The 25043-nt window shown below is 38.3% G+C and overlaps 1 protein-coding gene across 2 annotated transcripts in view; it reads left to right on the top strand.

Annotated features, from left to right (window-relative positions):
* Positions 1–245: 245 nt before the first annotated feature.
* ABL2 (ABL proto-oncogene 2, non-receptor tyrosine kinase) overlaps positions 246–25043 on the top strand; it is a 106216-nt gene continuing 81418 nt past the window's right edge. For both annotated transcript variants that reach the window (XM_023640624.2, XM_023640623.2), the window contains exon 1: positions 246–751. In XM_023640624.2, coding sequence (XP_023496392.2) covers positions 595–751 — 157 coding nt within the window. In that variant the 5' untranslated portion in view covers positions 246–594. The remainder of the gene's footprint in view (positions 752–25043) is intronic.

Below are 25043 nucleotides of genomic sequence, written 5' to 3'. Positions count from 1 at the left end.
GGAGGTGGGACAGAGAAGGCTTTAGACTGACCAACCCCAAAAGGCGGTAGCATGTGGAGCCGAACGTGGGATGGGTCGGCTAAGGCGGCTCCAGACGTGGGAGACCGAGGCGCAGCGAAGAAACGCAGACGCCGAAAAACCTGAAGCAGCGGTAGACGTGCCGACGAGGTGGGCGCTGGGGGACCCACCCAGCGAGAAGGCGGGGGCGGCGCGGGCGGGGCGGGGCTGGGGCGGGGCCGCGGGCCGCCCTCCCTCCGAGCAGCGGAGGTGACTGGTCGGGCGGGGGGGCGGGAGGCGCTCTGTCCCACGCTCTCCCGGCGCTCGGTGGTTTAAAGATGGCGGCGGCGGCAGCGGCAGCGTTGGGGGCGCGGAGCCGCGGGCGGGGGAGGGAAAAGGAGGATCTGTGAGTCGCGGAGAGGCGGCGCGGCGGCTGCTGTGAGGAGACCGGGTGCGGAGCTGCCGGCGGCTCGGCCGTTCAGGGCCGGGGCCTGGAGTGGGAAGGAGAGGCCGGAGCAGCGCCAAGAGCCCGAGGCCGGAGCCGAGGAGGAATGTGACCGGGGATCGGCGGGGGCGCGGGAGTACGCGAGCGCAGGGATGGGGCAGCAGGTGGGCCGCGTCGGGGAGGCTCCGGGGCTTCAGCAGCCGCAGCCCCGCGGGATCCGGGGCAGCAGTGCAGCCAGGCCCTCCGGCCGCAGGCGGGACCTGGCGGGACGCACCGCGGAGGCCGGTTTCAATATCTTCACCCAGCATGGTGAGTGCGGCCGGGAGCCGGCGTGGGGGCGTGGGGGAGGCCGGGCGTGGGGTTGGGGCGGGGTGCGAGGCCGACAGGCAGCCCTGGGGGGTCGAGGGGTGCCCAGGAGTGGGGGCGGAATCGGCTGCCATCTGGGCCAGTCACGGGAGACGAGTCACACCCCTCCCCCCTCCCGACTCCAGCCTGGCTGGCAGCTCCCGAGGGCGGAGGAGGAAAGAGAAGTGGTCTTAGGGACCGTGGATGGACTGTCCTCTATCCTGGGACGGGACTGTGCGTCTCGGGGAGGACGTGGACAGTATCCCCAGGGGAGGGAAGGATGAAGGGAGGTGTGAGCTCACTCCAGGAGGTGTTAGTATACATCGGTCTTGAGCGAAGGGAACGTGAGTTGTGCCTTGAGGGACTGGGAAATAGGAACTGAATCTCAGGAGATAGTGGCGTAAAAAGTGTATGTATAAGGCCATGAGCAGTGTCAGGATAGTAAGCAGTGCCCTGAAATACCCTTCTATGGGAAAGATAAGGTATCCCAGCGCTGTTGAATATTTCTTTTTTTTCAAACTGGAAATGAAGGGCTTTGCCAAACCATCCTCTGTTCTGCTCTTTTGAGTAGGACACCATTCTGAGATGGCTGGCGGAGGTGAGAGGTTGGTGGGCATGGTTAGGACTTTAGATATGAACAAGCGTTTTTCTTCCTACCGTATATGTGTATGTATACATACATAAATAATACCTCCTCTGTATAGTCTGGAACCATTACTTTGACCTCATTTGCAAGGTATTTTTAGAATGGTTGTCTCCAAACTCTTTTAATCATACACTCTTGTCAGTGAAAGAGCGTTTACTCCAAGAATTTATGTATCTTTATAAATTACTAGTCCTACTGTACTAATATGTTATGTAACTTATAAATGTACACAGAAACAGAGTTTAAGAAACGATGAGATGAAAAAATAAGTATTATAAGAGTTCTAATGTATTTTTTTTCCTGCAGCCCAGTGGATCCTTTTGCAGTTTCCCTGAGCTGCAGCCACACCACTTTTGAGACCACTTTTCTAGAGGAAGGAAGAGTGGAGAAGGGGGGAAAAACAGAATTGACCTTCGTGGGGTTGAGATACACTAGGACCTGAGAGAGACGGAAAAGATAGATGTGACTTCTGTCTAAAGGACTGGATATGGATAGTTGAGGTTGGATGAGAGGTAGCAAAGTGGAGTTTCACTGAAGAGGCATATAGGAAATAATGAAAGATAAAAGAGACAGGATGTTTTATACTGCACAATGTAGGGAAGAGGAGGAAGAAAAAGAAGTGTGAACCATTCGTTAGAAATGGAGTTTTAGAGGAAATAATGATCGATGGTGGTATGCAAAGAAAGAGATGAACCAAGGAGCTGTAGCTGCTAGGTGAGTAGTATCAGAGGGTTCTGGGTTTGGACTTTGTGAATAAGCTGAGTTATTTCTTAATGAAGGAGCTGTAAGTGATTTGGGGCCATTTAGGCATTGCATGTCTGCTGTTAAAGATGTGAGTGAGCTGCTCTTTCACATATATGAAGATTTTATGAAGGCACTATATGGGTTAATCTTATTGACATCACTTCCTAAAACACAGGAGGAAAGAATGAGTGAATAGTTTTCAGGGAAGAAATCATCCAAGTCACTTTGCTTTGTAGGAAGTGTTAGTTTGCATTAAACTTGGCCCATTAGGCAACGGTGATCCTTTTCCTCTAGCATCTCATTCAGGACATAAGATTTTCAGAGAAGGAGGAAGTCGTGGAAAATGGAATGGGAAGAGATTTTGAAGGATGGATAGGATTTGGATCTATGGAGCAAGAAAAAGAGGGCAGACTGGGCAGGAGAAACAACTTGAGCATGAACAGTGGGAATGAACATAATTTGTGCATGGGATAGTGAGGAGACCTCTGTCAGGAATGAAGCAAATCCTCCAGGAGTGAATCCTAGAGCAAAATGGCAAGAATCAAGTTCTGGTCCTGGCTCACCTGGCTGGGTGATTTAGTCACTTGCCATCTTTGGTTTCTTTATCTTTAAAATGTTGGACTAGATTACTCTAAGGTACCTTCTGACTCTAAGATTTTTGTGATACTAATTGAGAAGCAGTGGGAAGAAAACTTTGAAGACGTTGGATGGGGCTAGGTTATGGAAAATGAGTCTGTATCGGTTTACCTCATTGATTAGTTTACAGGATACATCAACAAACCCAAGAATGAAATGCTGAAAGGCTGGCCTTGAGTGGAGGCAGTGGAAATAGGAGGGGTAAATTCTAGGGATGTTTCATTCTAGGGATGTTTCATTCTAGGGATGTTTCATTCATTCAACAAACAGAAGTATTTTGAGCACCTGTTACATACTGGGGATGTTGCTGTGAACATAACAAGAGTCCCTGTCCTTATGGAACTTAGAGGACTTCATGATTTGATATAGAGGATGAAAAAGGAGAGATCACATGAGCGGTGCCATGTCCGCACCCAGGATCCGAACCGGCGAAACCCTGGGCCGCTGAAGCGGAGTGCGCAAACTTAACCACTAAGGACCCTGTGGCAGGCACCCTGTATCTGTGTTTTTAACAAAGTGACAGAATAAGCTGTGGTACAGATTCTGTTATTGCAGCCTAATTGACAGTAAGGTCCCAGGTACATTATGAAGTCTGATGTTTCTCCTTGAGGTTCTTCGGCATGCTTTAAAAAGAAAACGAAAGCCAAACAAAAGAAAAACCAGCATCTTTCCCTCTCCAGCCCACATTCTATGTTGGTTTTTTTCCTGTCCCCTCTCTTTCTCTATCAAAATCAGGAATGATGATGATAATTTACATTTGTGTAGTTTTTTTTAAAGTTTATGAAGACCTTTTATGTCCTTTATCTCATTTGATCTTTATAACTACTCTGAAGTAGGTGAGGGCGAGTATTAATCCTCCCATTTTATAGATGAAGAATCAGGAGAGTTAAGTGATTTCCCAAGGTCATATAGCTGGTAAATTATGGGACTGAAACTCGAGCCTTTATCTCCAAATCTTGCCATAGTCTAGAAATTTAGAGAACATGGGTTTTAGAATTAGATAGAATTGGATTCAAATCCTGCCTCATGTTTGACATTAGTAAATGGTTATGATTCCAGCCTCAGCAGATTGTTGAATTAAATAATAAAATTATGTAAGGCTCTTCACGAAGTGCCAAGCACTAAGTCCTCGAAAGTTAGCAATTTTGTTGTCATTGTTATTTACCTCAAGATGGTTGTGAAGATTATATGAGTAGTATGTGAGAATGTTTTGTAAACTATCTAAAACACTGCTATTGTCATCATGATGGCATGCTAAAAGTGTAGGATTGTCTTAGCGTTTACATTTTGTCTCTATATTCTCTCAAGTCTGTTTTTCTCTCAAGTGACTCTTGATTGTTAAAGGACTTTTAGGAAGCAGCAAATAAGAGAGAAATTTGGGGATCTGAAATCATAGGAGAATGAAGTCACATTAGTCCTACCTTCCTCTGAAGGTAAATGTTATCCTCTCAGGGAGATTTGCCTTAAGAGACTGGGTGTCAGTCAGAGGACAACACAGCCCATGGTTCTTTTTCACTCACTGTTCGTTCGGATGTTTCTTCCTTCAGAGAAGCTGAACCAGAAACACAGGCCAATGCAAATGTAAAGTTTAGATAGAGACCTCATTCTAAGCTGGCACATTTGTTTGCTGGTTAATATTTAATGACTTTTTCTATTATAACCTCCTTCATCTGACATCTTCTCTATGACCTTTTTGTGCCTCCCTGTATTATTTTTACCTCTCGTTATAAAGTATCTTGTTAAAAGCATGTTTTAGTAGGACTTTTATACTCTTGATTTTGTGACCAAATTGGGCTTTTTCTCATGTACCGCACACATGAGATTTCAGTATACTTCAGAATGTTAACCTCATCAATCTTAACAGATTTCTTCTAGAGTAGATGAATTTGGAGTTTCTCTCTGGATACTTCACCAAATCATATAGAACAGTCATTCTTGAACTTTAGTGTGGAGAGCTTGTTGCTGGGTCCCACCCCCCGAGTTTCTGATTCAGGTCTGAGATTGGATTCGAGAACTTGCATTTCTGACAAATTTCCAGGTGATGCTGCTGGTTGGGGGCCACACTTTGAGAACCGTTGGTAATGTGACATTAAGAAGAGTTATGGATTAAAGGTGATTCAACAATTGTCAGTTGTGTCAGAAAACATACTGTATATAACTCTTTTCTTGGAAGTGGTTCAAAAGTCCCTTTATTCCTAGTCTAGTGTCCGCTAAACTTGGTCCACAGGCAAGTGTCCACTGTCTTGTACCATCTTTTTATTTTTTATTTTATTTTATTTTTTTGAGGAAGATCAGCCCTGAGCTAACATCTGCTGCCAGTCCTCCTCTTTTTGCTGAGGAAGACTGGCTCTGAGCTAACATCTGTGCCCACCTTCCTCTACTTTATATGTGGGATACCTACCACAGCATGGCTTGCCAAGTGGTGCCATGTCTGCATCCAGGATCTGGACCAGCGAACCGTGGGCCACTGAAGCGGAACGTGAGAATTTAACTGCTGTGCCACCGGGCCGGCCCTTGTCTTGTGCCATCTTTTGATGGCAGGAAGAGATGATGTCTTTTTGCTTTGGCCTCAACTTTTTTAAAAAATCTTTTTGTTTTTTTATCTCTCTTTTTTTAAGTATTCATATGTTGAAGGTCTGTTGAGAGACATGCTTTTGAAAGAATCTTGAGTGTCAGGGAAAAGGCAGGTAGGACACACGGGGTTCTGCTGATGGACTTAGGATGGGCCTCAGTTCCTGGAAGAAGTGGTGAAGATATAATTGCCACCTATTGAGTGCTGTGTGCCATGCATGTGCTAAGTACTTAATATCTGTTTTTTCATTTGAACCTCAGAAAACCATACTTGCCCAAATTGAAAAAGACTAGAGACCAAAGAAATTGGGATACCTATTTGTAATTCTGTAGTTTTGGTATATGATGGTGTGTAGTTAACCTTCTTGGGTATGTGTATGTGTACCTATGTATATGTGTATATGCAAAGATCTTTAGGCTTCTTTACCCCATCTCCCTTGGGACCTGTGATAAGATTTTCAGGATAGTAGGCTGGGGTTAGATCTATGTCCTCTGTGGCTGTGGATTGAGACTTAGATGTTATTGTGATCTAATGAAGGGAGCAGTAGGCAGTCAACAATGCTATTTGGAATTTCACAGTAACATTGAACTACTGTCTTAACCTCTAGCCTTAGTGTTTCTAATATTTCTTATTTAAAGCGTTTTATATCCCCCCCTGCACTCCGCCTGCCCCCTCTTCCCCACCCCTGTTGATAGATTACAACTCTTCTTTTCTCCTCTTGGCTTTTTAGAAATTGTCAAGAAGATTTAACAGGTATCAGTGATAGTGTATTGAGCTACTATAAGAGGATGAATGTACTAAGCCATGTTTCTTTATGAATGTGGAAAAGAGTATAAAATATTAGCTATATATACCCTCTAATATTTGTAATTGATTTATTAGACCATACTGGTAGAAGATCTTTAGAAAACTACTGACTGACAATATTGTATACTGATTGCGTAAATATTTGTGTAAATGACTCTTGGATTCTAAGATATTGGGTTGTAAAAATTGATTTCTTTACCTTGTATCCTTTACACACAATACTTGCCACATAGTAGGTGTTTCTGAGTAATTGTGGAATAATTTTTTCTTATTCTACGTCCTTTTCTATATTTCTATAATAGTCATTGTCAATTAACATTTTAAATGACAACATGTCTGATTAGTAATAGTTTTGCATGATAAAACTGTGTAGGTAGCTATTTTTTTCTCTGTATCCTAATGTACATCCAGGTGTATAGAATATCCAGATGTAGGAGCTTATATGCTAGGGTGTTTGTTTTGAGGCTAAACATAATTTTAGGGAGGCATTATCTTATAGAATGTTAATATTTAAAATGGAGTCCTCCAATGATCTTGAATTAGAATCTGTGTAACCACTTATAGTGATATATTTAGTTTGTTATTGCAGTATGCAACTTAGAATAACCTTTTTTTCTTTTTTATGTAATATGGCAGAATTAAGAAAAATTTTTAGCTTAACAGAAAGAGTGTTTTCTGTGTTTCTTTATTCACTTATTCTACAGTAATTGCCTATGTTAATGTCTCCGAGAGAGTTGTTAGGTATAATTTAGAACTGCTGTCCGAGTGAATGATGCTGCTTAAATAGATGTTGATGAACACCCTCATGAAACAGCTAAAAAATTAGTCTTGTTTTGTGTGTCTTTATCTGCGGAAGTGTGATATTTTGTACAATAGCTATTGGTTAGTAATCTCTGCATTTTTGGATTGAGTGCATAATATCAGTATGTAAACTTGTCATTATACTAATTAGAAAAATTTCTCAGTATTATTTTCAGTTGAACTTTTACTCAAATGCATAGATTAATACACATTAAATATAATACTATGCCAAATTTAGCTTTGGTTGCTTAAAAAAATAACTACATTGAGCTTTTTAGCCCTCTGCTTCATATTGTAAGCGTGCTGAGTCTGTGGTGGTGGTGGTACTGCCTGCTCCTCCATGGTGAACTCTGCCAGTATTGGCTTTTAATCCAGCAGAACACAAAGCTCAGCAGGCCCAGGCAATTTATATTCCCTGGTTTGCTTTCCAAGGAGAGGGAGGGTTTAGAAACCTTTCACTTGATGTGGTCAAAGTCAAAGGAAATGTTTTGTGGCTTAATATAATATAGAATATGAACATATGCAATTTGGTTAGCACGTTCCTCTCTCTTCTAATTCCAGCAAATTAAAATAACAATACTGAGTTAGGACTGAAGATTGCCACTTAGCATTTTGTGGTTCCAGACAGTTATTAAGAAAACACTTTCCTAAAACTAGCAATACCAACAGGTACAATTCGTATCACTCATCTGTTTCTTAGAGGAAAGAAAAGTTGATAACGTGAAAGTTTTTGTTATAGTAGCTTTCTTTTATTTTGAAATTTGTATTTTTTAATTGTATAAAAAGATAGGAAGAGGTATTTCAGTGTAAAAAGGAAATCAGTACAGGGGCTGGCCCGGTGGTGTAGTGGTTAAGTTCAGGCGTTCCACTTTGGCTGCCCCGGGTTCATGGGTTCGAATCCTGGGCGTGGACCTACACACTGCTCATCAAGCTGTTTTTGGATGGAGGTGTCCCACATACAAAATAGACGAAGATTGGCATAGATGTTAGCTCAGGGCCAATCCTACACACACACACACACACACGCACGCACGCGCACACACACAGTCAGTACGGAAGCGTATAGACCTCAGAGTTACCTTTGATATTCCTACCCACAATCCGTATTCCTTTATTAGAGGAAACTACTGCTTATTGTTTGTGTATTTTCCCAAAACTTGTCTGTGTGTTTACATATATATGAGTGTACATCTTAATACTTCTCTTGACATTTTGTAAATGGCATTATACTATATGAATTTTTTCCTTTTAAATTTGTTTTTTGTACTTAATATGTCTGGAAGACATTTCTTTGCTAGTATGTGTAGATTTCTCCTTCTTTCAACAGCTTTATAGTGTTCCATACTTTAGATATATATTTAACCATTTTGTTTAGATAGTAACCATTTTCTTATTGATGAATATTTGTTTACAAGATTATTAAATAATGTCCTGTTTTTTTCTTTTGGTATTTTTTGTCCTTACATTACCAGCTTGAACTTATCTAAAATTTATATGTATGTTTATGTATATGAATGTATGTATTTGAGGATGGAAATAATGTGTTTCCGTTGTACTGATACTAATTAGTGAGTAGTTCATCAGTTCCCACTGTTTTGAGGAGTCATATTTCTCATATATTAAATTCTCAGATTTACACTGATCTTTTAAAACTCTCTCCATGGTTCCATTGATCTTTCGCTTCCTGAACATTGTTAACATATTACTTTAATTATAATATAATTTAATTATAAACTTAAAGCGTATGTTTATCTGTGTAGCTTCCCATTATTGTGTTCTTTTTCAAAGTTTATTTGGATGTTATTGCATATTATATCTTCCAAAGATCCTTAGGATCAGGTTGTTAAGATTTAGAAATCTTGATGGGATTTTCCTAGTGATTGTATTGAATTATAGGTTAATTTGGAGGTGAATTGACAGTGCAGCATTAGGGTGTCCTTAGATCCAAGAACGTGGTGTCCCTTTGCCAGTCTAGGTCATCTTTTATGTCCTTAAGTGAAGGATTTTTCATTTTCTTCATATTGTTTTGGACATTTCTTGTTAGGCTTATTCGTTGTCATTTAATAATTTTTGTTGTAAATGTAATCTTTCTGCATTGCATTTCCTAATTGCTTATTGCTGGTATACAGGAAGACTAGTGATTTTTGTGTGTCAGTCTTGGGTCTGGTTGCCTTACTGTACTTGTATTGCATCTAATAATTTTTCCTTTAATTCTCTTTCTAGATAGGCAGTCATATTTTCTGTAGTAATAACTTTCTATCAACATTTTTATTTTCTTAAAACTGATATTCTAACAGAGCTTTTTTTAATAAGGTTTATTCTGAAGGAGGGTTCAGGCTATCATTACTATCCATCCTGATCATATTTCTGTGATACATAATCTACTCTAAGGCATTTGGTTGGAGGAGGTGTGGTAGAGGTAGAGGTGGGTTGCAGGGGGGAGAGATCATCTACCCTTGTTTCTTAATGAATTCTGGCTATTATAGTAGTAGTAATAACACATGTTTTGTCCATTTGCTTTCTGTAAAATATCAAAAGTATATATAGTACCTATATCTAAAGTATATATAATAAATGTATATATACACATATATGTTATATATATTATAAATATATCTTGAGAGATTTGCTGCTGTACTGTATTTTAATAGGGCAACTAGAGAAATTGCTGTTCGTCCACATTTTGCATAAAGAAATGCCATTATTTCTGGTTAGCGTCTAGAATAAAGTGTACAATTACTGATTCCTTTATGTTTTTACACTGAGCAGAATGTTAAGTTTGGTAAATACATTCCTAATGTTGACAGTTCATAGTCACGGTGCTGCATCAGCCGTTGAGACCTCTGAGCATAGCTTTAGGTAAATATAAACCTTTTAGCTTTGAGAAAAGATATATTCTATGGATACTGTAGAGGAGTTCTAGATTCTCTTCATATTGTATCTGGGCTTGGGTTTAGCTTTTGAATCAATATATTTTTATAACTCTGCTGATAATCGACAACTAACTCCAGGGCCAGATTCAGTATGGAATGATTAATTCTGTCAAACTGATATTTAAGTTTTAAGGAGGTCTCTAGAAAGAATATTTTCTTTTATAAAAATGTTTATTTATCAGAAGTTTCTGATACCAATAAACTCTGCAGTCTGTTCTTAGTGTGTGAATAAAGCATATTTTCAAAAGGAGATATTTCACACACACAGAAAAATACAGCAAATAACATAGAAGAATGCCTAGATACCCACCAGATTTATCAGACGTTAATGTTTTAATCACATTTTTTAAAAAAGAAATAAGACATTATAGAGATAGTTGAATACTTATTGCAGATCTTCTTCTCAAACCCTTTCTTCTCCCCTCCCGGTATCAGGGAGTACCACCCTGAAGCAGTACCCTGAAGTATCAGGTTAATGCTACCCTGATGATGTTTCTCCTTCTCCTCTGAGTAGTTGCATTTTGTTCCACTTGTAATTGTCAGTAGTGTGTGTGCGTGTGTGTCACAGTTTGTAACTTTGTATGTTTGAAAGATTTACATAAATTCTATACCAGATGTATCATCTTGCAACGTTTTTTCTATATTGTGTGTCTTTGAGATATCCATGTTGAAATAATATAGGTCAGTATTCCATTGTATAACTATACCACAGTTTGTTCAGAATTTTTCGTATTGATAATAGATTGTTTCTAGTTTTGTGTAAAATAAATACTTGGAGTTGCTATTTGCTCTGAGTGGAAAACTCTTTTTGGTTATTTTTATCAGAGAAATACATGCAGACAGTTAAACAGTGAAAGAATATGACAAGATTTGAAATGAAAAAAATTAGTAGCCCCTGTCTATCTCCCTTCCTTGGTTGGCACTGTCCAATGTGGCAGCTAATGAGTAAATATCCTTTGTCGTAATATAGAAGAGCTGTGTGAAAATACACACTGTATTTCAAAACTTAGTATGAAAAAATGAATGTAAAATATCACATGAATATTTTTATATTGATTACATGTTGACCTGTTTTAGTCATATCAGATTAAATAAAATAGATTAAAATTAATTTTACAAATCTAAAAAATTTAATGTACCTACTGGAATCTGTAAAATGATATGTAGCTCACGTTATTTCTCTTGGACAGTGCTGCTTTACATGATAAGCTCTGTGAGAGCAGGAACTTGATCTTGTTCACTGGTAGAATTCTTGTACCTTTGACGGTGACAGGCACCAAATTGACGCTCAATAAATATTTAAACGAGTCGATGCGTTCAGCACGTAGGGAGAAAGTAGTTTCTTCATTGTTTGCTGAGAGATATTATACCTGGCAGGTTGCAATGCAGAGGTTAGTCCATAAAGATGCTTTGAACTAACCTGAGTTTTCTTTGCAGTTATGGATGGGCAAAAAGTTACTCTAAATTTGGCTTTATTATCCAGTGTATTTATGTTTTCCCTTTTATAACCCTAGTTTTAGCTTACCTGCACTTTTAAATCTTAGTATGAAAACCTTATGAAATCTTCTCTCTCTATATCTTTCATTTTCTATTTTCTTTTGTTCTGTCATTAACCCTACTGTTTGGAAAAATTCTAATGTATTTATAACTTCTTTCATCTAATTATTTCCAGTTTTCTGTTTCTTGAAATTATTAACTATTTTCAAAGAGAAAAGTCATCTTGGCCATGGGCTGTGTCAAGATGGCTTCAGCTCTGGGCAAATTTTCTATCAAGCTGTTCCTTTCTCAAGTCTGGTCATGCATATCCTTTTATATTTATATATTTCTTTCTTCTTGGCAGCATATAAAAATTTTTTATTTTTATACTATAAAATTCTTCCTCTCTTTTTTCTCCATCTTTATTGAGATATAATTGACATACCACGATTGTGTAAGTTTAAGGTGGACAACTGTTGGTTTGATACATTTATATATTGCAACGTGATTACCACCATAGCGTTAGCTGACACCTCCATCAGGTCACATAATTACCATTTCTGTCCATTTTATAATTTGTTCTTGTGCTATTGAGTTGTATAAAATTCTTCCTCATAAAGCTTAAGAGCTTGATAGGTAGATGTTTGACAAGTCTTTCTTAAAGGATTATTTCTTAACATTTACATAATTTATCACCTATTTCCTTTGATTTTGGTTGTCCTTCTGGTTTAGGAAATTTTGACACTTTCCCTGGTTTCCGCATTATTTGCCTTTTCTATATCCTCTGATGTCCTTATATTATAGATTAGTTTTTACTGATCTTTTTTCCATGCCTCACCATTGGTTTTTCATTATTATAAAATTTCACCAAATTTATTTTGATTTACTTGTGTTGAACTATTGCATATTCTGCTGTAGATGATTCTTCTACCTTAGCAGTTTTCTGTGGGTAATGTGTGCGCGTAGGACTCTTGGCTACAAATAATAGAAACCAAGTCTACTTTATGTAATACATCGAAAATTTCTATGGAGGTATTGGAGGCTCACGGACAGGAAGGCAGCTAGGCTGGCCTAGAAGCAGGAAGTGGAAGACTGCTAGAAACTGAGGCAATGTTTATTTCACGTCTGTTTTGCCTTCTGTTTGCTCATTTTATTCTCTCTTAGACGTTTACTTCGTATCACACTTCTTAAAAAGATCTCTGCTCTGATCAAGAGGACCGTCTGTAGTAAACTTTAATTTCTTAGTCTCAGTTCTGTTTCCCAGGAGAGTCACTGTGATTCTTGGTCAGATCACCTATAACAGGGTTTGTCGACCTCTGTAATATTGACATTTAGGGCTGAATGATTCTTTGTTGTGGGACTGTCCTGTGCAATGTGGGATGTTTAATGGCATCTCTGGCCCCCACCAACTAAATGCGAGTAGCCCTCACTTTCTAATTGTGACAGTCACAAACTGACTCTAGATAATGCCAGAATCCCCTTGGGGGTGAAATGGCCCTTGTTTGGGAACCACTGACCTAGAATGTATTTGGCTGCCATGAGCCTACCGGCATGCGAGACGGACATTTCAGGAGAGTCAGGTACTAGAAGCGCCTGGTAAGTATTTCAGTTTTTGGTAGCAACTATAAATTTAACACTGTTTTTCATTATTGTTTGGTGTCCCCTTTTGAAATGTTTATTTTCTCATTTAAAGTATTTGGCATTAACATGTTTCTGATAAAATCTTCAACTGGAGTTGTAGAGCATGCTGGTTTTGGCCATTTCTCTGAATCTCTAGATTTCTCAGTCTCCTATTGGTTTGTTCTTTTCCTTTTCCCCGAGGGTGAATACGTATATATGTATGAGGGTGGTGGTTGTTTCAAGGTAAAATTTATGATTTTGGTAGCCAGACAGACGTAGGTATAAAAATTTAGACCTGGAAGAAACAGATGAGTAAACTAATGCTTTTAGAGAGATGAAACAAGTTGATCATGGACATACAGCTTGGTAGGAACGCACAGAAGGATTAGAGTCTAACTTATTATTTTTCTAGGTTGGCTTGCTGGTTATCTTTTGTTGGCACCTCCTTTTACCTTTTAGTAGTGTAAGTTATATAATTATTCAGCATTTATGTGCCAAACTCTGTGCTGTGAATGTTGTTTAATCCTCGGCCAATAAATGATGAAAATGGGTCTCAAAATAAGATGTATCTAACTCTAGAAACTGTGCCGTTAACTGTTATGCTGGAATATTAGCATCGTAGCATTGGGAAAGGATTGGTTGCTTGTGTGCCAGACACTTTATTTTATTATCTCATTTAATCCTGAAAACAACGCTGGGAACTATACATATTTCCTGGTTTTATAGATAAAGATGTTTAGCTGAGAGAGATTGTGTCTCCTGCCTTAGGGCCACGTAACTAAGCAAAACTTGACTTAAAGTTTTGTGATTTTCCAAATTCTGTGCTGCACCTAGAGGGAAGAGGGATCCTGCACTGATGCTCCACTGTCTTCCCAAAGCCTTCATGGTAATGTAATAAAAGGAAAACCAAACTGTAACAAACATAATTCACTTTATTAAGGATTAATAAATATTAGTTTTGTTCATTTTGAGACTTAGCTTTCATGTACTATTTTTGTACCTTTCTCAGATTTTTTTAGAATTGAATTTAAAAGAAATATTATTACAAGAAAGCTAGGTAATTATTATTACCAGGAAAATATTTCTTTCAAAAACTATATTTAAGAGATTACTGATCTATCAGGAATGACTTTGTGTTTTCTCCCTGATCTTGATGTAAGCAAATTATTTACACTTGCAATTCTTGAAGCATTTGGGTTTTCCAGTTGAGTGCTTTCAATTATTAACACCAGTCAGAGCTGTAACCATTTATAAGCTTGTTGTTAATAGCATGGACTCTTGGTGTTAGACTATGTGGGTTTAGATCCTGGATTAAATTTATGATTTTAGTATCTTGACATAGGTATAAAAAAATTTAGAACCCTAAGAGACCTGAGAAATTATATATTCCTGGGCAAGTTATTTATTTTGTATGCATCTATTTCCTCATCTGTGAAATAGTCTTGCTAATAGTACCTACCTTACAACTTGTGAGAATTAAATAATTATTACATGTAAAATTCCCAGAGAGTGCACGGTGAATGGTAGGTACTCAAAAAGTAATAGCTATTATCATTTTTTTTAAAGTTGCTTTTCTAACATTTTTATTGGTTAAGATACTTGTTTGAAAATTTCTAAATTCATTTAAAAAATAGTTATGATCATGTTAAGGCTGAGATAATTTTGAGACCTTAATACAAGGTAGTATATTGTATTTAGGTTTATTCTGTGCCTAGGTTTAATTACCAGATTTCAGTGCTTCTGGATATATAGGTAAGTATAACGTATAGTTTTGTTTTGGTACAGTTATCAACATTCTGATTGGATATTTCTAGCACTTAGGTAAATCATAATCTTTCTTTCCTCCCTCACAAAGGGCACTTTGAAATAATCCTAAAATATCTTACTTATATAGATAGAAAAGCTAGTTTTAGGGGCCTTAAGAAAAAAAAAAGGAATGGTGAGCCAGTGGAGCCAACTCCAGAAGGTGGTGGAAGGGAGAATTGTATGTGGGCACACTGGGGATCATGACACTCCATGGATAAGAATCATTGTACAGCTGGCCTCGTAGAAACTGGAGCTGGTAAGCCATTAGAAATTAAGACTGCATACTCCATCATTTTCTTTCAGGGGCTTCAAGGTTTTGGCATCTTTGTTGCTCTGTACATCTGTTCAGTTTTCCTTTCTTCCAGCTGGCTTTCTCGGTTTCAGCTTGTCTGTGGAGTGTAATGCCTGCTCAGCTTCTCTCTATCATGACAACTCTCAATATATTCCTTTGGCATTTATCCTTTCTGCTAAATGGCTCAGTCTTTTTCTCCTAAAATTTAGATCACTTGTTTATTTATTGAATGGACAGTACCTTTGCATGGTGCAAAATTCAAATGGTACAGATGTGTTTCTGCCACCCCCTTTTCTCCTGGCCATTCAAATTTTGGTAATCCAAATCACCAGTTTCTTGTATATACTTCCAGAGATATATTATGTATATATTTACATGTGTGTATGCATGTATATCCTCCAGTCCTTTTTTTTTTTTAAGACCAGTGGAAGCATATTATATAATGGAAGCTTATGTATACTTTTTTGCATCTTACTTGTTTCACTTAATTTACCTTGGAGATTCTTCCATGATAGTAAATAAAGAACTTGCTTTAAAAAAATGAAAAACAAATGAATGTGTAGCATTTCATTGTGTGGATGAATTATGTAATTAGGTTGTTTTCAAACAGTGCTGCAGTGAAAAACCTTAATGTACATTTCCCCTACTTTGTGCAAGTACAGCATTCCTATGAAACTTATCATAAGCTGAAATGGTGTAAAGTGGAGAAGCAATTACTGTTAATTTATATAGGAAAAATTTTTGAGTATTTTCCCACCCCTAAAATAACCTACCAAGTCATTACCAAATAACATGTAACACCTAAAATAACACTTAACATGTAGTAAAAGCAGGAAGAATATTATACACAGCCTCTAGGAAGTGGAAATAATGTATGTACAGTGTAGTTTCACTTACCAGAATTGGGAAGACAAAAAGCACACTGGAAGACTGAGAGAAGTGGTGGTGGTGATGGTGTGTTAGGCTGTTGTTGGAGGCTGGGGTGGTGGGAGGTACAGGAGGCTGGGGTGTAGGAGAGAGAGGGAGAGGGTCATCTGTGAATATCTCAACATCATCTGAATCCGTCAGGATGGGCAGCTCACTAATGTCTGCGCCTACTTCTGTGTCCCCCTGCCTTGATTTTGAAGGTTGAGGCTGGTCGGCTGATGTGGAAGCCTTGAAATACAACAGTATGTTTGCCTGCTTAGCCTCTGTAACAGCTTGTTGCAAAACAAATGCTAAATGCTGTTTTTGCTTTTTTCTTAAAAAAAAAACAAAAAACCCCTCTTTGGATGTCTTTTTCTTTTAAATGTTTTGTTTTGTTTTTTGGGGAGGAAGATCCACCCTGAGCTAACATCCACTGAAAATTCTCCTTTTTTTTTTGCTTAAGGAAATTAGCCCTGAGTTAACATCTGTGCCAGTCTTCCTCTAGTTTGTATGTGGGTCACTGCCACAGCATGGCTGAGGAGTAGTGTAGGTCCATGCCTCGGATCTGAACCTGTGAACCCGGGCCACTGAAGCAGAGCGAGCCAAACTTAATCTCTACGCCATGGGCCTGGCCCCTAGATTTCTTTCGGTCAGTGAAAACAGATACTAATGTAGGTCTTCATAAAAGTGAAGTAGCATAAAGCGAACTTTTGGGTATTGGGGGAAACCTGTATGTATCATTTTAAACGTGTGCTAGTTGGCTATAGAATAATGCTTTGAATTGGAATTGCTCACAGAAAGGATATAAGGATTTCAAAATAACCGTTTATTGAATAAGCTATCTTTTATCCACCTTTTTGTGTACTAAAATCCTGTGTGCATTTGATTGTATTTCTGGATTTTCTGTTCCGTTGATTTGCCTGTCTAATTAAGTGCCAGTGTCACACTGTTTTAATGACAGTACTTCTATAATGTGCAGTATAGCATGGTGGTTAAGAATATAGGATTTTGTGCTGAACTACCTTGCTTTGAATCTTCACCACTTCCTTAGCTGTTTGACTTTGGGCAAATTACTTAACATCCCTGTAATTCACTGTCCTTATTTGTAAAATGGAGATGATAATACCTATCTAGTAGGGTTGTTATGAAGATTAAATGAATTAATTTATATAACATGCTTAGAGCAGTGTTTGGCGTGTAGTTAGTGCTATATGAGTATTAGCTCTTTATTATTGCTGCTATCCGGTAGGGCTAGTTCTTCATTCCTCTTCATTTTCAGAATATTCCTAGCTATTCTTGCTTGCTTATTTTTTTATATTAAGTTTAAAGTCAGTTGATCTGTCTGATTAGGATAGCCTGGGTTGTGGGTTGATAACAACAGCTCCCCCTCACCCAAGTCTTAATGGATTAACACATCAAAAGTTTGTAACAGTAACACTACTGTTCAGTGTGGATCAGTGTGTGTGTGTTTGGAGGGCTTGGCAGGAGGTGGGAGGGGGGGCTTTGCCCATCTTTTGTCACCCAGAGAGCCAGGCTGATAGTGTCTTCCACCATCATTCTAGAATACTAGCACTTGCCATTGCAGAGGGAAAGAGAGAATGGTGAATCAAGTACTAGTGGAAACTTTAAAAGCCAGAAGAGATAATACATCACTTACTCCTAGATTTCCTTGGTTGAAGTCAGTCCTGTGGCCTCACATCATGCCAAAGGGATGGGGAAGGTGCAGTTTTGCTATGTGCCTGGAGGGCAGCTAGAAATGTTAGATGGAGAGCAGTAATGACTACCATAGTTTGCTCTGCTGGTTGCTAAATAGTGGGTCACTCTTTGTGTTATATGCAACGCATTAACCTGCTCCCTTAGATAGAAAACCCAAATTTCTATCTAGTAACTGTGTTGAGCTCAAACTCTAGAATCTCTGAGTGATGTTCAGAGTCTGCTAGTTCGTTTCAGAGGAGGTTTCTTTTGTCCACTGTGAATGAAATAGATAAGTTATCAGCAGGTCTATTAGAAAAGCATCCTAATTAGTATTTTCTTAGGCTCTTTGGTAGGTGGTGGGAGTGGAGATGCTTGGGAACTTCCACTTTTAACTCTACATATGTCTATATTATTTGAATTTTTCTTTTTACAGTGAGCAGGTATTGTGTAAAGAGAAATATCTTAAGACAACCTACCATAAGAGAGTTCTCTTATTTCTTATTTATACTAAATTAAAGAATGTATAAGTGGTACAACCAGAGGTGGGGTCTAATGTAAGACTTACTCCTAAGTCACTGTGCTTTCCAGTATACCAAGATGCCTCTCTTAATGTGTGGTCTTCTGTGTATAGCTTTCTAGCAATAATATAAATGTGATTTTTTTGTTATTTTCAGTGAACAAAGAAAGAACAAACGCTGTTTACTTTGAGGAAGATGATCTTTGGGAAAATAATAGAAGTGAAGAATGATCTAAGACAGTTACCTTGAGAGGAGGCCCTCAGTGAAAGGACGGTCATTACTAATAGGGAGGCTGATGGTGCACATTAACTGCTTTCTAACTTGAAGATCTTTCCTGGAGTATTTATTTTTATTTTATTTTATTTGTTTTTGGTCACTAAGTTTTAAGAGGACAGCTTACAAAGCCAACAGAAGAATGGCCAAGTGTCAAATGTTTGTATTTTATGTTATTGTTTGTCCAAGTATAAAATGATCTTGTTCAGTTCAGATCTTGTTCTCAAAATACAAAGATCTTTGTCTTTATTAAACTAGATAAAAGAAAAAAGAAGCCATTTATTTACTCTTTTGCTTCATTTCTTTAAAGGGAAAGAAAAAAATTTTTTCCTTATTACAAAAGCAGTATATTTCATTACGGGAAAAAAAGAACATAAACAAAAGTAAAACAAACCCCAAAACTTGCCTTCCTGTTTGGAGATAACAGTCATTGAAGTTCTGGGGTGTATCCTTTTAGACCCTCTTTCGTGCATATAATTTATATTGTTAACCAAAATGTATACAAAGCATACATGCAATTTTTTCTCAGTTGTCTTTTTTCATTTTATGTATTTTGAAACTTGTAAATCTTAAAGGAGAAAAGGTTTTTTGGCCCTCTTTTTAGAACTTCTTTTGCATTTACTCCTCACACTATTTAACATCCATACTTTCATCTTACAATTTTTACTGTTATTCCTGTTTCCTCCTTAGATTAAATTCCTTGAAGGCTTCTGTATTCTTCATTCCACTGAGCTCAACGAAGTTTATTTAAGGACAGGACATACATTAATGGGAGAGGTCGTAGGAGAGAAAGCAGAAGACATTCCAGCAATTATTTCAGAGTACAGATCAATCACTAATTCACTTATGGTCCAGCATTGTTTAATTTGATATAACCGAAACTAAGAAAGTACGAATTTGTATACCTCTATTTAAAATCTGATGTAAAATATTCCTATGATGTTAATTTTTTATATGATCCTTTGAATAGAACATACTTAGTCTGAGGTGTTAACTCTTGAAAATAAAAATGTGGAGGAGGACAGCAAGATTATATTCTGTTCCTTTTAAAATGTCATGAGTAGTTTAATTTCTTTGGAGAAGGACGTGTGGGTTTACTGTCTAGTTTTTAGATGGTGATTTATAGAAGAATGGCACTCCCACAGTGTGAACAGCTGATTTGTAAATGTACATATTAACTGGTAATATGTAGAAATCTAATGGAATTGAGGCCATTTTTTTATTTTCCTTAAAAATGTAGTAAGTTACTTATTCTGTTACAGTATTATTGTGTCAAATGGTGTTTATTCCAGTGCGCTGATTAATTTTTTACTGTCTTTAAGTCTTGAAAGGATTTTTTCCTGCAGGTATTCTATTATGGACAGATACAGAATTTAATCATACCATAGTGTATCTAGTGTATCCACACCTTGTAAAGAGTTTTAAAAGTTGGGCATAAGTAGCTGATAAGTTACCAAAAACATATAAATCTCAGGAAAGGAAATTTTAGTTAAGATGACAGGAAATGGGGACATATTTTGGATAGAAAACAAAGATTTCCAAAACCAAACCAAAACAAAACAAAAATATATTGTTTCCAAAGGGAACATGTCAATTGGAAAAGAGTTAACATAGCAGGCTTGAGACTGATATGCTTAAAACGGCCTGTTAGCGATGTTGGCTGGCCCCTGCGGACTTCGATTTCAGGAGAGTTCCCGCCATTCCCAGAACAGAGAAGAGGGGTCACTGTGCCTGAACTGTTTGTATAAACAGTGTGGTTTGTGCTGAACACCTGCTTTCCTTCTGGGAGTCTGGAATTTTGGTACGTGATAGGCAGAGGGTACCTACATGACCAGCCTCCAAGAAAACCCTTGGGTACTGAATCTCTGATGAGCTTATGCTGTAGACAATATTTTACACATGTTGTTATAGCTCATTGCTGGAGGAGTTAAGTGTGTCTTATGTGACTGCCCTGGGAAAAGATTCTTGGAAGCTTGTGTCTGGTTTCCTCTGGACTTTGCCCCATCTGCCTTTTCCCTTTGCTGATTTTGCATTGTATCCTTTCACTTTAATAAATCATTACTATGAGTACAACCATGTGCTGAGTCCTCTGAATCCTCCTAGTGAATTACTGAACCTGGAGGTGGTCTTGGGAGCCCCCCTGATCCATCAGTGGATCAGATAAATTTATAACTGGAATCTACCATGCTCATATAAAGTCTCTACCTGGAAGCATTCTATAGGTAGATGTCATTTTTTGGTTTAAGTTGTGTCTAAATAGGGTAGTAGATAGAATAAATGAAACTAAGAGTAAGGTTGGGGTCTGTAGGAGAGAAACCAAGGTCTTAATATATGACTGAGAAACTTCTGTCGAAGGTTCTATTTTTGTGAAACTGGATCTTGGTGTCAGACTATCTGCCAAGGTTCTGTACTTTATAGAAATACATTATTCTGAAAGGAGGACTGAAGCTAAGACCACAACTGTGAATCAAGAAGGCTCTGTAACAGAAAGGACAGGGGTTTTGGAGTAGGCAGATTTGGGTTAGCATTCTGGTTTATTAAATATGTGATTGATTGAACTTGTTTCCTCATTATAAAATGAGGATGATAATATCTGCTGTATAGGGTAGTTTGAGAATTAAATAAGATAATGTATAATAAAGCCTCTGTCACTATGTCTTGCACATAATGACTCACAAATTGTTTAAAGGTGGAGAAAGAGAGAAGGTGAAGTTTGTTTCTCTTATTGATTTGATGTGAAGTTGTGTAGGAAGGTTCGTGAGGAGAGAAGAATGATTAAGTTTTAGAAAATGGAATTTTAAATTTATCTCCAAATCAGCCAGTGGAACTTTTCACAGTTTATTTTAAGAACTAAGAATATTGTTAAGTACAAAGTCAAGAAGGGGTTAGGGGAGGCATAGAAACTTTATGAATGTTTTCTATGCCTTTATGGTGAGGTTGTCAAGAATTAGTTGACACCTGTGTGTTAGTAAGTTTCAGTAACTGATTAAACACATTCAGACTCTGTTTTCTCATCATGAATACTTCCAGGTAATAATGTGACAATTTGGACTAATTTCTGGGCATGAGAGCCTATTAGAATTTTTAGAATCAGTGTTTAGAAAGATAATGGCAGGGGCCTGCCCTGTGGCTGAGTGGTTAAGTTCGAACACTCTGCTTTGGTGGCCTGGGGTTCTCTGATTCACATCTTGGGTGTGAACCTACGCAGTGCTCATCAAGCTGTGCTGTGGTGGCATCCCACATAGAAGAACTAGAATGACCTACAACTAGAAGATACAGTTATTTACTGGGGCTTTGGGGAGACAAAAAAAAAAGGAAGATTGGCAACAGATGTTAGCTCAGGGCCAATCTTCAAAAAGAGAAAGATAGTGGTATCTTAAAATGCAATTGTATAGTTCAGGTATGCGTGTTTTTTGTTTTTTAATAACTTTTTATTTTGCAGGTTTCAAGATTACAGAAGAGTTGCAAGAAAAACATTAAGAACTCTCATTTACTGTTTGCCCAGATTCCCCAACTGTTAATATTTTGTCTCATTTGTTTTATCGCATTCCCTCCCTCCCACCAAATTTCCTCCTCCTCCTCTCCTTAACCAGGAGTGTGTATCAAAATCACCTGTAGAACGTTTAAAAAAAAACAAAAACAAAAACAAAAAACCTGTGTGTTCCTGCTGAACCAAGCAGGTGTATTCTGGAGAAAAAACAAACGCCCAGCTTGGATGTGCACATCAGGTTAGAGTGAGTTCATTATAATATGATAGAGTTTATTTTCTTTTGCTGGGGGCAAAGGGGCCCTCAAAATCGTGGTAGGCTAAGTTGCACAGCCTTGAAGGATATCTGATTTAGTGTTCAGCCTTTTCAGCGTATTGCTTTATTATCCCCTGTGTTCCATTGTTGCTATTGAGAAGTTAGCTGTCAGTGTAACTATTCTTTCTGGAGAAAATCTGTCATTTCTCTGGTAGTTTTATAAATCTTTTTGTCTTTAGTATTCTTCATTTTCACTGCAAAATAACTAGGTATGGATTTCTTATTATTTATCCTGCCAGTGATTCTGTGTGCTTCCTGAAACTTCAGCAGTTCTGGAAAAGTCTCAGCAATTATATTTTCAAATATTGCCTCTTTCCCATTTTCTCTACTCGTTTCTTGTTGAACTTTGTTTGGACATATGTTACACCTTTTGTTCTGTCCTCATGTTGCTTCACTTCTGTTCCATATTTTCCAGTTGTTGTATCACTATGCTACATTTTGTGTATTTCTTCAGAGTGCTCTATACCTAGTCTAATCTGCTATTTAATCCATCCGATGAACTTCTGATTTCAATTATATTTTTTGTTTCTGCAAGTTTTATTTGATTCTCTTTAATGTCTGGTCTTTTTGTTTTTGAAATTGTGGTAAAACACACATAATATAAAATTTACCATTTTAACCATTTAAAAATGTACAGTTCAGTGGCATTAAGCACATTCTCATTATATAACCATCACCACCTTTCGTCTCCAGAACTCTTTTCATCTTGCAGAACTGACACTCTGTCCCTATATTAAACAATAGCTCCCCATTTCCCCTTCCCCCAATCCCTGACCACCATTCTACTCTCTGTCTCTATGAGTTTGACTGCTCTACGTACCTCGTATAAGTAGAATCACACAGTATTTGTCTTTTTGTGATTGGCTTGTTTCCTTCAACTTGATGTCCTCAAGGTTCATCCATATTGTACCATGTATCAGAATAGTCCTTCCTTTTTAAGGCTGAATGATATTTCATTGTATTCATGTACTACGTTTTGTTTATTCGTCTGTTGTTGGACCACTTGGGTTGCTTCCCCTTTTGACTGTTGTGAATAATGCTGCTGTGAGCACAGGTGTACAAATATCTCTTTGAGACGATACTTTAATTTCTTTGGGGTATATATTCGGAAGTGGAACTGTTGGAGCATATGGTAATTCTATTCTTAATTTTTTGAGGAACTGCCATACTGTTTTCCATACTGGCTTCACTGTTTTATATTCCCTCCAGTAGTGCATGAGGGTTCCAATTTCAGCACATCCTCAATTAACACCTACTATTTTTTTTTATAGTAGCCATCCTAATGGGTGGGAGGTGGTATCTCATTGTGGTTTCTTTCTTTTTTTTTTTTTTTTTGAGGAAGACTCGCCCTGAGCTAACTACTGCCAGTCCTCCTCTTTTTGCTGAGGAAGCCTGGCCCTGAGCTAACATCCATGCCCATCTTCCTCTATTTTATATGTGGGATGCCTACCATGGCATGGCATGCCAACTGGTGCCCTGTCCGTACTGGGGATCCGAACCGGCGAACCCCGGGCCGCTGAGAAGTGGAACATGCGAACTTAACCGCTGCGCCATTGGGCCAGCCCCTCATGGGCCAGCCCCTCGTTGTGGATTCAATTTGCATTGCCCTAATGATTAATGATGTTAAGCATCTTTGCATGTGCTTGTTGGCCATTTGTATATCTTATTTGGAGAAATGTCTACTTAAGTCCTTTTCACATTTTTAATCAGATTTATTTTGTTGTTGAGTTGTTGGTCTTTTTTGATAATATCTTTTGTTTGTTCATTTGCTATCGTTATCTTCTTTTTTCTTTAAACATATTAAACACAATATATTAGTTATATTTGCTGCTGAATAACCAATCCCCCCAAAGTTCAGCAGCGTGAAACAACTACTGTTTATGATCTCTCATGATTTCTCAGTGTCAGAAACCTGGAAGGTTCTTAGCTGGGTGTTTCTAGCTCAGATGTCTCGTGAGGTTCCAGTCAAGCTGCCAGCTGGAGCTGCAGTCAGCTGAAGGCTTGTCTGGGGCTGGAGGATCTGTTTTCCAAGATGGCTCACTCACATAGCTGCCCGTGGGAGGCCTCAGTTCCTTACCACATGGGCCTCTCTCTAGGGCTTTCTGAGTGTCCTCACAGTATAGCAACTCATTTCCCCTGGAGCGAGTAATCCTAGAGAGAGTGAACAGAATGCCACACTACCTTTTATGACCTAGTCCCTGAGTCACACAACTTTACTTCTGTCTTATTCTATTTGTTAGAAGCGCGTCCCTAATTCTACTCAAAGGTAGGGACTAAGCTCTACCTCTTGAAGGGAGGAGTAGCAAAAGAATTTGATTGGAGGAATGATTAGAACGACTCTACTGTTGTGTTAATACTGGTGATAAAGTGGTCTTTAACAACAAAACAAGACTCTAAGGAATAATCTTAGATGACGGAAACACATTTTCTCTCTGACAGGTTTAATGGGGCCGATACTAATAGTGTTTACATGGTGGCTGGCATTGTTCTAGGTGGTTTACACGTGTTCCTGAATCTTCACAGTACCCCTGTAAAATCATAGAACCCTGTAAATAACCCTCTAGTAAGCCGCTGTGACTTAAATAAATCAGTAAAAGATGAGATACCTAGTGCTGTGAGAAGCAGTAGTGGAATTTCACCTAGTCAGGGAGGTTAGTGTGGATTTAGTTGAGATTTGAAGAATGGGTGAGAATTAAATAGGTCAGTGGATATGAGTGGGGAAGAGTGT

The sequence above is a fragment of the Equus caballus genome, chromosome 5, assembly GCF_041296265.1.
Source record: "Equus caballus isolate H_3958 breed thoroughbred chromosome 5, TB-T2T, whole genome shotgun sequence".
NCBI lineage: Eukaryota > Metazoa > Chordata > Mammalia > Perissodactyla > Equidae > Equus > Equus caballus.
Note: the sequence above shows the minus strand (reverse complement) of the source record. Positions and strands in the feature narration are given on the sequence as shown.